This window comes from Phaseolus vulgaris, chromosome 8, assembly GCF_051622355.1.
Source record: "Phaseolus vulgaris cultivar YP4 chromosome 8, ASM5162235v1, whole genome shotgun sequence".
NCBI lineage: Eukaryota > Viridiplantae > Streptophyta > Magnoliopsida > Fabales > Fabaceae > Phaseolus > Phaseolus vulgaris.
In genome coordinates this window covers 18,425,187-18,440,608 of record NC_143505.1, presented here as the reverse complement: position 1 = coordinate 18,440,608, position 15,422 = coordinate 18,425,187, and the positions used below count along the sequence as shown (strand labels likewise).

Here is a 15,422-nt window from a genome sequence, read left to right as displayed (position 1 = left end):
TATTATCCTCACCCATTTCAATTTCCAAAATAAGATCTTAATTACAAATTCCAAATAAATTGATAATACTCACATATAAGTAGAAATCTAGAAAAAAAAAATATAAAAAACATTTATATGACAACATGAAGTTAATTAAAAAGTAGATATTAGGGAATAACTGTTTGTTTAAACAAAAACCCAACACCCTCTTATTTTGATTAAGTGTTGAAAACTATAAAGCACAAAACAAGATCAGGCATCATCTATAAGATGAAAGTTTTTCAACAACAAATCATGTAACACACAAGTGTTTCATTTGTTAGATGAAACAACGTTGTGCAGTCTTCTTTTTTTTGTCTGATAAAGCATATATATTCTCATATGATACGCATATAGTCTAAGTTAACCTTGTACTACAATGAACATATATATGCTTATTTTATGTTGTAGGAAATGTTTGTTGCTTCTGTTTGACTAAAGAGATATGTTCATAGACAAGTCATATCAATCTCTTGGATGAAGAGTTAAACTAATTTCTTCAACAACAACATGACATAAGCGCTTCTCAACTCTAGCCTAGTTATATGTCTTCTAGAATGTGTACTTTTATCATAGTTTGATGCAAAAGTCTAAACTACTCACTACAACAAAAATGACTTTAGACAACAATAGAAAATCGTTGTCTATACTGTAAAAACTATTGCCTAAACTTTCGGCAACAAATTTGAGTTGTTATATAGGTGGTCGTGGACTAAAATAATAGGCAACAATTTTTTGGTTTAGGTAACAAAATATGAAAAATCGTTGCCTAAAATATGAGAATAGGCAACACTTTTAGAATCACTTTTAGGCAATAATTTTTTTGGTGTTGCTTATTCTTTTATTCTTATTCTTCTTATTCTTTTAGGCAATAATTTTTTTTGTGTTACTTTTTCTTTTATGCGATGATTTTTTTGGTGTTACTTATTCTTACAGACAACGCTTCTTTAAGTGTTGATTAAAAATGTGAAAATATAGAAATATAACCATTTAAATAGTTTTTACTATATTATTTTAAATTGTGTTTATACATTTAGGTGATCTTATTTTAAATCATATATTTTCCATTTGAAAGGATATCATAAATTGTAATATCTAGAGAATTCATTGTCGCATAATAATTTCAAAAATATATATTTTTCTAAGTTTCAAGTCTCATTGTATTTGTTGATAAATCTTTCTAAATTAGAGCCATTACAAAAAAATTATGCCCCTCATCTCAGATTCCAATATGACATTCTTCAACACTATTTTCACTAATAAGCTGCAAGAAAATAAAAATAAAATTGTCACTTTGTAATGATAGATATATGTTACTTTACTAATCTTAGTATACGTTTTATTAACATTGTTAATACTTGTGTAATAATTGCATTTAAACTTTTAGCATTTCTATCCAACTATATAAGTAAAGTACCTAAAAATAAGCAACATCAAATTTATTTTGGTGGTTTAAGTCTTGGAAACTTGGTTCTTACCACCTGCTACTAAGAATATTTATCCATAAACATAAAATAAAATAAGAAGATACTCTATATATCATAAATTGCCTAGTTAACCTGATCATATGAACAAAACAACAATATATAATTGAATAATGAAGTCAATAGATTATTTTAAGTTGTACTACTAATGTTGTGTTCATCTGCAAATAGTACAACCAATACAATCATGGTGCGGTGGCTCTTTTAATTTGCAACTAGGCAAGTACAATGCATATGGAAGGCAACCATTCAGCAATAAGTCACAACTTTTTTAAGATTCAAAATAACTTTGTTGAACATCATTAGCAAAAATAACACTAATATATTAGCTAACAAAAAACGAGTTAGGTGCAAGGCATTTTTAAATGGCGAGATGACAAAATAGTACTATAAGCATACCACACAAAAAGAAAAATATCACTACAAGAAATTTGGAAATTAGCTGCTGAAAATAGCGTAGGCCAAAATGAGAGACGCTATTAGATGCAGTAAGATCGATGCTACACCGACAAATAATGATTATAGAATAGTACCGTGAGTTTAATCCATTCTAAACTTACGCTATTAGTTTTCAACATAAAAATTTATTATAAAGATAATTCTCGTAAAATGTGACTTATTTATTTTAATTGAATAATGATTATTGTTTTCATTTTTCCACGCACGAGTTGAAATCTTCAGAAAAACCAACAAGTTCACCTCTTTCTTCAGAGGAAACCCATTAGCTCACCCCTTTCTTTAAAGCAAACTCACGAGAGCTAAATTTTTTTCCGTTTCCCCCCTCTTTGTTTAGAGCAAAGTGTAAAGCGTAGATCCTATTCTTTATTTGTAGCCATCCCTAGGTAAAATCTTCTACCTTTTTCCCTCTTTCTTCAGAACTGTTCTTTATTTTTGGCACTGAGGCTAGAAATCGGGGATTTGTTCTAAACTCAATTTCTTCCTTCCCTCATCTATTGTTGCACCGATTTATTTGTTGTTGTGGTGAGTGAGCTAGTGAGGCTACGTAATCGGCTTCGATCTTCGAAATCAGGAACAGGAGGTTGAATCTTGGTTATGGCTTTGATGTTTTGCAGCTTAACCTCTTAGATTGATTTAGAAGGTCAGTTGATTTTTGGTTCCAGTGAGTTTGTTGTTGGTTCAACTTTAGGTTTTTAATATTCGATTGGGTATTATTTTTTGTGCTTTTCTGTGTTTGATTGAGGTGGTGCAGAGGTTTATAAGGATTTTTGTTTGGAGCTGGAACCTGTGTTTGGAGTGTTATAAATGTTAGTTTATAACAGTTAATTTTAGGAGTTGATAATACTTTGTTAGCACCACATTTGTTATTACAAATCCATCATTTCTCAACGAGACCTTTTGCAGTTATTTTTGCATGTAATGAGTGGCTAGGCCATGTTATCCATCTACTTGTTTGTCAATTTAGTTGTTGATCTTTTCCTACATGTGATAACTTGGATACTCCCTGTAATGGATGATGTATCTTTACCATGTAGATTGCTAAAGCGCCGTAGTTCCAGACACAAGTTATATTGCCAAGCCAGTTGCCTCGTGGCTTGATGATTTTCTAGTATGGGTATCTCTAGAAGCATTTGGGTGTTGCAGGAAGTTTACAAATGGGAGTTATTGCCCTCCTAATGATCAAGTCAGGTGCATATGATAGTAAGCTAGTGATTAATGTGTAAAATCTTAATTCTTTTATAATATATGTTTTCTTGTACTTTGTGTTAGGATTGCTATGAAAATGTTCATGATGAATTAATAGATAACTTGTCTTGATCAGAGGGAATGTACTCACGAGTTCATGAAGATTCATTATTTACTCAATGTGCTAGAGTTTAATTTCTTGCTAAGAATACTTTTAATGAAAAATTAATATTTGCAAAGAAATGGTGCTAGATTAAAACAAATTTCTGCACAAAATATTGAGAAAAAAGATGTAGATGGAGGATGATTTTTTTCTAAAGCAATCAAAGCATACAATAACTTTATTGTAGCTTACAGGTTTTTTTCTTCTTTCTAGCCTCCTTGCTGTGCTCCTGGGGACAACTCTTGCGATTCAATTGGATCATGTAAAGATTGCACAGTGGTAACTGAACATATGTTTTTTAACCTCTTTATTTTTTTCTCTGTTTGAATACCTTACTTTTTATGTTCTGAGACCTTACTCCAACACTTTGTAAACTGTGCAGTGTTTTCGTCACTCAGATCTCCATAATGATCGTCCATCTACAACTCAATTTAGGGAGAAACTGCCATGGTTCCTTAATTCTCTGCCATCTGCTGATTGTGCAAAAGGTGGTCATGGAGCATACACCAGCAATGTTGAACTAAAAGGTTCATTGATTTAAAGAAACTTTATTCACTTTTTAAGTTTGGTTCAAATTTTGTTCTGAAGTCCTGAAGTCTGAATCAGTATAATGTGTAATATGACATGAACTATTTGACTGTGTTTTGGTTGTTAGGCTACAATAATAACATTATTCCAGCCTCACCATTTCGTACATATCATACCCCACTTAACAAGAAGGTTTTATATCTACATTACTTGTTCTATAATTAGTTATTTACATTTGTATCAAAGGACTTCATGTTTAACTGTAAATCTGTTTCAGATTGACTACATTAATTCTATGAGGGCTGCTCGAGAGTTCAGTTCAAGAGTTTCTGATTCTTTAAAGGTAGTGTTACCGTCTGGATAAAATATTTTTGGTTATTTACATAATGTGGAAACTGAAGATATTACAATTAAATTGAACTAAAGTGTCAAGTGGTAGATTTATATCCTTACCACATTTTCTATATCCAAACTAACATTCCTTTTCTGATGCAGATTGAGATCTTTCCATATTAAATGTTTTATATGTTTTTTGAGCAATACCTTCATATATGGAAGACTGCATTGGTCAACCTTGCTATAGCTATTGGTTAGTATTGATACTTGGGTGGCTTTCTCAAAGTGGTATGATCAGAATTTTGTGCATTTATATTATTGTGCATTGTCGTTGTTGTACATTGTTACTTTTTGTGATGCCAATTGTTTACTCTTGATGAAATTGTTAGCTAAAAGATAAACTATCTAAAATCCACTATGTAAGGACCAATTGTTTATTCTTGATGGATGCCAAGCGTTAGGTGTGAAATTAACAACCAAAAAAAATGTTCCACAACTCATAAGATACTTGTACCTAAAAAAATAGCAGTTAACATTTCTGTCATAAAATCGATGCCAAGGTGCCCAGCTATACTGTATTCGCAGGATTTCATTAAATTTATCTCATAATATTTGATATGATGGTTTCAATGCATACTAGCCTAAGCCCTAATGGAATTGTTAGCTAAAAGAAAATGGCATTCCGTTTTACCCGTCAATCAATAAATAAAGCTAGAAAAGTAACAACAAGAAATTTTTGTGCGAATAAATGGAAAGCAAATTTATATCTATAATAATGAAAATTAGAAGGTACTGGTTTAAGGGAATACAAGATAGTTTTTATATTCTATTACTCTTGAATTAATCTAAACTTAACATCAACTTTTCTAGTTAAGAAAAATTTGTTAAAAGAGAAATACAAAATGTTTATCTTTTCAAAAGTGAAGCACACATATTGTATATCGTGTAGAAATGTTAAGCACACACTTTCTTAAAATGTAAATGTGTGGACATGTGTAGGTTAAGCACACACAATATGATTTTTGTGTGGTCATAGTGTGGACTAAGCCGACTCACGTTTAAAAATTGTGTGGCCCTTGCGTAGGTTAAGCCTTCACTTATATAAATAAACAATATTTTGTGTGACTAACGTCAAGGCTAAGGCGACGCATGTTTAGAAATGGTGTGGCCCTTGCGTGGGCTAAGCCTCCGCTTCTTTAAATTGTGTGGGACTAGCATAGGCTAAGCCCCCGCTTTTTTTAAATAAACAATACAAATATACTTTTTGTGTGACCAATGTGAAGGTCAAGCTCATGCATGATTAAAATTATGTGGTCCTTGCGTACGCTAAGCCCACGCTTCTTTAGAGAAGCCCACGCCAACCCACATTTTTTTTTAAAAATTGTGTGGCCCCTCTGTTAGCTTAACCCACGCTTCTTTAAACAAATAATATAAAATATAATTTTGTGTCGGCAATATGTAGGCTAGGACTACGCAAAAATGTGTCCCCCGCATCCCCCGCTATCTTTACGTTGAGCATATTAGCTTCAAAATTTGAATAGACGCTAAGCCCATGATAATTATAGTTTTGCGTCCATTTATTATACTTTGTGTCCATTTTTCGCCCATTCTAATAAGCATATTTTTTGTAGTGTATACTAATTACTCTAATACATAAATTTAAATTATACCTTTGGATCAAGATAATCCAAAATTAGGATTATGAGTTGATGCAAATGAAGGAGGTAGTGTTGCACTACTTTGTTTGCCTAAAACACGTACCATCAATTCATCTACATCATCATCATCTAATTCTGGATTTTGTTGCTTGAGCATGAATTTCATCATTGCCTACATATCTTGAATTTGCTTTGTCATGCCATTCATCTTAGCTTTATATGCTTTTTTTTCATAACAATCATTTCTTCATTTTTCTTCAAACAAATGAGCAATGCTTTTGTACTATAATTTTTCCAATGCTTTTGATGAAGCAAGTGTTGGTGTCATGTACCGGTATTTTAACTCTCTGGAGAATTATGTGGTTCTTCAACATTGGATCAAAAGAAGTTCTTAGGAAAATTTTAAGAGTGATGGATGAATTTGTTTATAAAGTAATCAGAAACAAGATCGAGCAAGCCCAAAAGCTACAAGATAACTTACTCGTGAGCACAAATACTAAAATTATGAATTACTAACTTTTCTTAGTTGTGTGTTTTGTATAGGATTAATACTAATTTGTTGGTAACCAACTCACACCAACAAGTAACAAGTAACTAGAAAACAAACTATAAAATCTCATATCACTGAAATCAAGAACCCTCAGACCACTGGAATTATTCTGGATCATTAGGGCCAGACCTTCAAAACTAAAATTCGTAGTGAGAATCAAAGGAAACACAACACAAACCTCAACCAAAAGAACACAAAAAGCGAAATCTTGGGTTTAACTCACGCTCGCAGAGATAGGAAAAAGAAGGAAATGCGAAACTCAAAGTCTCACGGTCTAAAGCACAAATTCGATCTTGCTGAGAACTTCACTCACGGTCTCACTCTCGCACCTTCGCACTAACTCTCGCACTCACGGTCTCACTCTCGCACTCATTGTCTCATACTCACTCCCAGAGATTTCCTTGTTCTCATTTTTCTTTTAAGAAATATTTTCTTTTCATATAGATTTCCTTGTTCCTAGATAAATATTTTCCTATATATATATATTATGTTTACGCAGACTTAACCTTCAAATTTTTTATTTTTTTTTATTATTTATAGTTTCAGTTGTGACTGTTCAACCCACGCAATTTATTTTTTAATTTATGTCCATATAACCATGCTTATCCACACTTTATTTAAATTTTTTAATAATAAAAATTTAGTGAATACTATTTAGCGTTCAAAACATTTTTTTTTTTAAATTCATTTGCTTTTTGAAGTAATGATGATTTTATTGTAGTAAAAAATAATTCAAATGTATACTTTATTATTTTTTATATGTTATTTTCGGATTATTTACAAAATATGCATAACTTTACAACAATATTTTTTCTCGGAAACCAATATTTCATTAATTGCCAATATTGCCTACATTGGTGATTAATTGGATTAAAAATAAATTTAATTGAAATATTATATTTAAGTGGTAAATTAGCTATTAGTAAGATGCTAGATAAATCTGCTTTATCCTCTCGAATGGGATAATATTTAGACTTCTGTATATTTATTTATCGAGTTTTGTATGTTTAGGATTCAAAATAATTCATTGAATTACTTTTGATATATTTAAAATGCTGAAATTGTGTATTTTTATTCCAAAATTAAAATATTAAAAATATGTGAATGCTGAATATATATAACAATAAAACAAAAGTAATCATTTTTTTTAATTATTCCTTTATATGTTGGATATTTCTTATTCGTTTTTCCTATAATACATATATGTTTTAAAGTTATATGTAACAAAAAAAAAACAAAAATAACCAAGCTTATGTCTTGTTATTATTTTTATATGTTAGATACTTCATATTCTTTTTTTCATAATGCATATATGTATTAAGGTGGCTCAATTCCCTATCTAACACCATTTACACTTTTATTTCCCTATCTAGCACCCTTTTCTTTTTATTTCCCTATCTAGCACTCTTTTGTTTTTAATTCCATATTTAGCACCCTTTTATTTTTTATTTCCCTATCTAGCACCATTTCAAAAATAAATAAATAAATAATAAATTAATTTTATTTTATAATTTTAATTTTGAATACATTAAAAAATAATTATTTTTAATGTTTAAAATAGTTAGAAATATAATTAATGAATAAATAAATGATTTTTTACAAAATAAAAATAAAAAAGTAATAAATTAAAAATGTTTAGTTTAAATTTTTTTTTTAAGAATAAAGAAAATAAAAAATTAAACTCTACAACAACATAAAAGTTGAATCTATAAACATAAATTAGTATTTATTTTTATTATTATTGATGATGTAATCATGTAAATTTCAAGTAAAAAATATAAGACATAATTATAAAAAAATCAAAGTCAATTAGTATTAATTAATATTGAACGCACAAATAATATTGAAGTGTCTATCTACCCTAAATGCAAAATCCTAAAAACAAAACTAATGCAATTGCTACACTTAATGCTTAAATATGAGAAGAAGAAAAATGTAAAAATAAATAAATATAGAAAATAAAAACAGCAACATTGCAACAGATCTTTCATGTTACGAAATACTATTTGATGGAACTAAAAAATGAAGAGTATTGGCCTGCATACACTAGTAAAATACTATGCCCAAGTCCTGACATGAAAATAACCTCAAAGGGGAGACCTAAGTCAAGTCGAATAAGGACTGATATTGACATAAGAGAACAACATGATCGAACAAAAAAATGTTCATATTGTTAAACACCAGGACACACAAAAAGAACATGTCCCAACATTATTGGATTGTGCTTTTCTCGTCCTTAATTATGTTTCATTTCGCACAAACTATTTAATGTACCATTGAAGAAAATATTAAATGAATGATGATCTTTCATTTATTTTTCTTTTTATGATCAACATCTACTTAGGTAGTATCGTCTTATATCTCTTATCTTAATCTTGTTTGGATTTTTTTTTTTTATATCTTGTATATTTATCTTATTTTGTTTTTCCTTTATTTTATATCTTATATGTTTTTATTTTTTTTTTTTTCTGTCATTGTTTATTTATTTTTGTTTTTATTTTATTATTGTTGTTTTTATTTTCTATACTTATTTATTTTTGCATTTTTTTCTTCTCATTTTTAAGCATTAAGTGTAACATTTGCATTAGTTTTTTTTTTAGGATTTTGCATTTAGGGTAAACACTTCAATATTATTTGTGTGTCCACTATTAATTAATACTAATTGACTTTGGTTTTTTTATAATTATGTCCTGTATTTTTTACTTGAAATTAACATGATTAAATCATCAATAATAATAATAATAAATACTAATTTATGTTTATAGATTCAACTTTTATGTTGTTGTAGGGTTTAATTTCTTATTTTCTTCATTCATAAAAAATTAATTTTAAACTAAACATTTTTAATTTATTAATTTTTTTTTATTTTGTAAAAACTCATTTCTTTATTCATTAATTATATTTCTAACTATTTTAAACATTAAAAATACTTATTTTTTAATGCATTCAAAATTAAAATTATAAAAAAAAATTAATTAATTAATTATTTATTTATTTTTGAAATGGTGCTAGATAGGGAAATAAAAAATAAAAGGGTGCTAGATAGAGAAATAAAAACAAAAGAGTGCTAGATAGGGAAATAAAAGCAAAATAGTGCTAGTTAGGGAAATAAAAGTGTAAATCGTGCTAGATAGAGAATTTACCCTATTAAGGTTGCATATTTTCAAATTAATTTTCTTATATGTTTTGGCTATTCCAATTTTAAACACTAAAATGGTTGTTAATATTTTAGAAATTATAATTACCATCATTTGATAATTTAAAACACTAAAATAATAGTTTTATAATTTTAGAAATTAAATTTACTGGCATCTGAATGCGATTTCAAGTACTAATTAACAAATTAAGATTTAATTACTCCTTTAGTGTTTATATTACACAGTAGTTTTGTTTTAGTTCTTATATGTTAAACTATTCATTATTTCAGTTCTTATACATGTATTTTTTAAACTCATTTTAGTCCCTACAAATTTTGAAGAATTAAAAAATTTGTACAAAGTAAAATGAATAATTCTAAATATAAAAATTGTGTAGTGGAAACACCAAATGAGAAATAAAACCATAATATTTTTGGGTTCTTAAGGTAACCATCTGAGTAATTAACCATTCTCACAGATCTCCATGTTCCACGCTTTGAAATTCTTTTAACATCTTAATACCAAATACCTAAACATAATCATCAATTTCTCCGAAAAGACAACATTGTATCTTTGCTCTCCTTTGATAAATGGGTGGGGAGCGCATGGTTTACACTTTGGCCCAAGTTTCTGAACACAACAACTCCAAAGATTGCTGGCTTATCATTGATGGCAAGGTATATGCGTGTGTGTGATGTTGTTACCAATGCATGCATTGATGCAATTTTTTTGTGATTCTACAAACTGGGTTTGTGTCATTGATTTGATCATTCACAAGAAAAATAACATGAAATGGAATCATGGATACCGATGAATGGTTCAATTGGATCTGATCTTGAGATTCACTTTGTATATGTCTTTTTGTGTGGTGTGAATAACATTATATGCTAGTGATTCATGAACCATGCATTTTTTCCACACACATGCTTGAACGCTTTCGGATGGTTAATTTTGGTTGTAACAATTATCATTGTTTTGCAAATTGGTGTTAGGATTCATACTATGATGCAGTGTGAGAAATGATTATTTGTGGATCACATGAGTTTTTAAAAAAAATGATTCTTTTGGTAATGAAATATGTGGAATTCAATTCTTTATCTATATATTTAATAAAATTTTCGATTAAGCTAAAGATTAGAATGGTTGTGTTATGATTCATATGTGTATTTAACTCAGTACTTGTTCATAACTTCTAAACCTGAGTGATATATGGTTGATTTGTTTTTGAAATATATAAATTTAAAATAGACACAATCTATATCTACTATAGTCTTTTTTTATGTGGATTATATACAATGATTCAACAATGACATAGATATTTTAATATAACATAAACATTCATTTAACTCCTATTTTTACTCATTATCTCTCGTCAAGTTATTATTATCCATCTTTTTTGTCACTTTATCTTATGGTATGGAGTAATATTTGGTGTTTGCTAAACATGATTACATTTTATTCATTCTCTTTGTTCTTATAAAGTTTGGTATTTATATTACAGTAGATATGTCATCAAATTTTATTATGATAGAAATAAATTATGTAATTTGGTTAATATTAACTGCAATATGCAATATGGAAAGTTTTAAACAATTTTATAACATTGCTTTTGGATTGTAGTAGTGTGTTTTGCATCTAATAGTTTTTCAAAACATATGAAGCTTATCAAAACAATGTGATATATGAAGGTCATTGTATCCACCAAACACACAAACATATAGAAGTTTATGTTACATAATACTGTTTATATGTGTTGTTCCTCAATGTTGTATACATTTCTTGTGTATAAATACCTCTACATGGCTACCTGAGTAGCATGCATTCTTCGACTATATTTTCATTTATGATATATGAATATCATTCTTTGTTTCTCTCTCTCGTATTCTTCACATGGTATCTAAAGCCATTTTTTTTTCTTGGAACCATGTCTTCTTCTTCTTCCACTCAACTATCTCATGACTATCTTTGCCCGTGTTTCATTTTTTCCACATACCTTTACAACTCCCATCAATCTTAAGCTTGATGATGATAACTATCTCATGTGGAAACAACAAGCATTGACTATTGTACGAGGATTCAAGCTTAGACACTTCTTGGATGATCTTGCATTCTCATAAAGTTTCAATCTTTTGAGGATGCTTAACATAATACCATTATTGATGTGTTTCTCAATTTCTAACAACAAGACCAAATTCTTATAGCTTAGTCCTTGTTTCTATTACAACTCATATCCTCACCAAGATGGCAGACCTTCACATGTCTTACCAAATTTGGGACAAGTTGCACACTTACTATGCTACACAAATGTTGGTTAGAGTTAGAAAACTCAAACTATAACTATGTTCTTCCAAGCAAGACCAAACAAACACATCCTATCTTCTTGATATCAAGAAAATAATGGACACTCTTGCTGCCATAAGTTCACTAACCACTCCTAAAGATCACATTGAAGCAATTCTTGATGGTCTTTCTGATGCATCTGTTATTTCTCACTTAGACCCTTGTACTGTTGATGATATAGAAGCGCTTTTGCTCGCTTAAAAGGATCATTTTGAAAAACATTGGGTTCTTGATAATCAACTTCTTCAAGCAAATCTTGGTTTAGGAAACACATCATCCAACCATTTTCAGAGAAACACCATACGAAATACTGGACAACAAAACAGGGGAGGAAAATTTCACTATAGAAATTATGCAAACAATAAACCTATGCGTTTTCTTGGACCTAAGTTTGCAAATCGTCATTCCTAACATTCTTCTTCAACTTCTACAAAACCCTATAAATTTCAATGTCAAATAGGTGGTAAAACAAGGCATATTGCCCTTGATTACTGGCATAGATATGATCATGATTCATCTTCTACAATAATTGCCAATTCCTCTTAGTTTCTTCCTTTGATTTATGATGATATGAACCTTCATTGCTTGGCACCCCCTCTCTTACTGACCCATTTTTGTATCCGGATAGTGGTGCCTTTCACCATATTACAAAATCCATTCATAATTTTTCAAAGAAAATTGTTTACACTAGTAATGATGTGGTTCATATAAGTAACAGTTTAAGTATACATATAGCATATTGGTTATGCTACTTTTACATTTTCATACACATCTACATTAGTTAATCTCAAACAATTGTTGCACGTACCTTTCATTACACAAAACTTAATGAATGTCTTTGAATTTGCTAAAGATAATAAAATTTTCTTTGAATTCCATCCTAATCATTGCTATGCCAAAACTCAGGCAATCAGGGAGATAATCCTACATGGAATTCTTAAAGATGGTTTGTACGTCTTTTCATCTTTTGCCAAGCCTTGTGTTTTTTCTGCAAAATAATATCTCATGCATCAACTAAAGTAGTTCAAAATGATCTATATACTTGTAATATACATTGCACAAAACAATGATTATTAAAGCTCATCAACTATTGTTTACTGATTTTGCCAATGTGTATAACAATCCTACTGAATTGGTGTTTACTGATATACACATGTTGCATTCTCATCCTCAACCTACACTAATGATTTCTTCACTATAGTTAACTTAAGATGCCACCACTATTGTTGTTGTTCCAACTTTCTATCTTTCAGTGGTTGATGCTCTTCAATATCTAACATTCACAGGCCCAGAGCTAGTTAGTTTACATTGTTAATAAAGTGTATATATATATGTATATATATATATGCACAAACTTCATGATCATCGTTGGAAAACAGTTAAACGAATATTATGTTACCTTGTTGGAATGGCTAACCATGGTCTTCTTATTCGAAGATGTTCAAACCTCTCCATCATCTTGATGATCGCAAGTCAACGACGGTGTATTGTGTGTACATTAGTTCCAATGTTGTCTCATTGTCTTCCCACACACAAAAGGTAGTGCCGCGTAGCAGTACTGAAGCTGAATACAAGGGTGTAGTTGTTGTTCTTGCTGAGATAACGTGGATAAACTCTCTTCTTACGGAGTTGCGTGTTCTTCCTTCAACACGTGATATACTCTGACAATCTTAGAGACATCTTGCTTTCTACCAATCCTATCATGCACTCCCATTCCAAACGCTTTAAGATGGATCTCCATTTCGTTCGCGATAACATTCAAAAGAAACTCTTAAAGCTCATACACCTTCCTTTAAGATTCCAAGTAGTTGATCTCTTAACTTTTTTTTTTTTTTTATCAGCAATGAATAAATAAAATTAAAGGGGATACTTCAGGGGTATCCCAACCCATATACATATCTCTCCTTTATGGTTGGAACAAAACAACCTTAAAGTGAGAAAACCATACCCAAAAAATAGCCAATCAAGATAAACCCTGCTCTCGGGGAGGATCCACTCGGGAAAACCCCATCTCATTGCTCTTATAAGGTTAACAGACATCTTTATCGAACCAGCACAAACCCGGCGATGTGTCTACCTCGGTAATTTTCAGTACCTGATCTTCCGTTCTTCGAATACGGCAATGATACATAACTTCACCGACCACTTCATGAAGATCGCCGCTTCATCGACCGGCGATCATGTTTACCTTTGCCTTCGACGACCACCGACTAGCGCATGGAGATCGTCATTTTAAGTTCCGACGACCACAGCTACGCACGCAAGTAGTTGATCTCTTAACTAAACCGCTCTTCGTTGCTTCCTTTAGGCCTTCTAGGGATAAACTTATGATAGTGGAAAACCGAACATTAGTTTACAAGAGATGTTATATAATATTGTTTATGTGTGTTTTTCCTTCAGTGTTGTGCAGGCTTCCTATGTATAAATACAATACCTGTGCATATATACTTGTGTAGCATGCATGAGTTTTCTTTTTACATATGATCCTCGTTTCTGATATATGAATATCATTCTCTCTCCCTCCTATCCTCCACAGTTTATGAAGTATCAATTTCATTTCTCTTCTTCACATCATATTAAAATTTTAACGAGCTTTCAAGTTGTACCAGCAACCACTTATCGATATATTTTTTAGTATTACTTAAATTTCTGTTCTTTTGTGTAACAGGTTTATAATGTCACAAAGTTCTTAGATGACCATCCTGGTGGTGATGATGTCTTGTTGTCTTCCACAGGTATATATCAAATTTGCATACCATCTTGGTGTCACTCACTTGAGTTACATGTTTTCAAATGTTTTTTGTTTTTTGACAACCGAAAATGTCATCTTTGCAGGGAAGGATGCTACTGATGACTTTGAGGATGTTGGTCACAGTAAGAGTGCTAGAGCCATGTTGGGTGATCTATATGTTGGAGACATTGATCCAGCAACCATGCCAGCAAAGCCTCAACCAACTCCTCCAAAACAACTTCAAAATTATAATGAGAAGAAAACATCATCAGGTTTCATGATCAAGATGCTGCAGTTTCTAATTCCTCTGATTGTCTTGGGTTTAGCAGTTGGTGTTCGTTTCTACAATAACAAATCAACATAGCCACTTGCATGAGCACTTGAATTTTGTTCAACCGTTTCTATCAAATATAGCTTGTTCTTATCTATGGAACTACAATTATATGGGCTGAATAGGATATACCACTTTGTTTTTCCTTGTCACTGTCATTTTCTGTTGAATTTCTGGTTCTTATCCTCTCCTTGATAAGCTACTAGAACAGTTTTCTGCTCCTTCAAGTTCTGGTAGTTTTAGAATATGAAGTGTATGAGATTCTTGTTACACTAATAAAGTTACCTTGGATATTCAATTTCTTAGGTAAAAATTACCTATCATTCCATTTTCACTATTTTGCATTTGCTACAGAAAACACTATTTTTAAGTCTACACATTATTTGAAGAAATATAATCCACTTTTTTAATTTCTTTATAAGTATTTAAAAGTGTTATATACTCTTAATTTAAGAGGAATAACTGAACTAAAACAATCATCGATTGATTTACCTTCGAG

The 15,422-nt window shown here is 30.4% G+C and overlaps 1 protein-coding gene across 9 annotated transcripts; it reads left to right on the top strand.

The window, feature by feature from the left end:
- The first annotated feature begins 2,147 nt into the window (after positions 1-2,147).
- On the top strand, positions 2,148-15,221 carry LOC137825832 (cytochrome b5). Of its 9 annotated transcripts, XM_090294289.1 has the most exons (11): positions 2,150-2,347; positions 2,500-2,604; positions 2,999-3,152; positions 3,526-3,591; positions 3,695-3,839; positions 3,968-4,032; positions 4,118-4,183; positions 4,336-4,464; positions 10,000-10,198; positions 14,530-14,596; positions 14,697-15,221. In XM_090294289.1, the coding sequence occupies exons 9-11, from the start codon at positions 10,112-10,114 to the stop codon at positions 14,954-14,956; spliced, it is 414 nt and encodes a 137-aa protein (XP_090150415.1). In that variant the 5' UTR covers positions 2,150-2,347; positions 2,500-2,604; positions 2,999-3,152; positions 3,526-3,591; positions 3,695-3,839; positions 3,968-4,032; positions 4,118-4,183; positions 4,336-4,464; positions 10,000-10,111; the 3' UTR covers positions 14,957-15,221. The 9 variants fall into 9 exon arrangements, 6 of the variants coding, with proteins under 6 accessions (XP_090150418.1, XP_090150417.1, XP_090150414.1 ...); XM_090294292.1 differs by lacking the exon at positions 2,500-2,604 and having other exon boundaries at positions 2,148-2,347; positions 3,507-3,591; XM_090294291.1 differs by lacking the exon at positions 2,500-2,604 and having other exon boundaries at positions 2,149-2,347.
- Positions 15,222-15,422: the final 201 nt, after the last annotated feature.

Excerpts from the sequence above, each read along its gene's own strand:
- LOC137825832 (XM_090294292.1), top strand. The coding sequence starts at position 10,112 with ATGGGTGGGGAGCGCATGGTTTACACTTTGGCCCAAGTTTCTGAACAC. Across the intron at positions 10,199-14,529 it reads GGCTTATCATTGATGGCAAG|GTTTATAATGTCACAAAGTT; the intron begins GTATATGCGTGT and ends TTTGTGTAACAG. Across the intron at positions 14,597-14,696 it reads TGTCTTGTTGTCTTCCACAG|GGAAGGATGCTACTGATGAC; the intron begins GTATATATCAAA and ends TCATCTTTGCAG.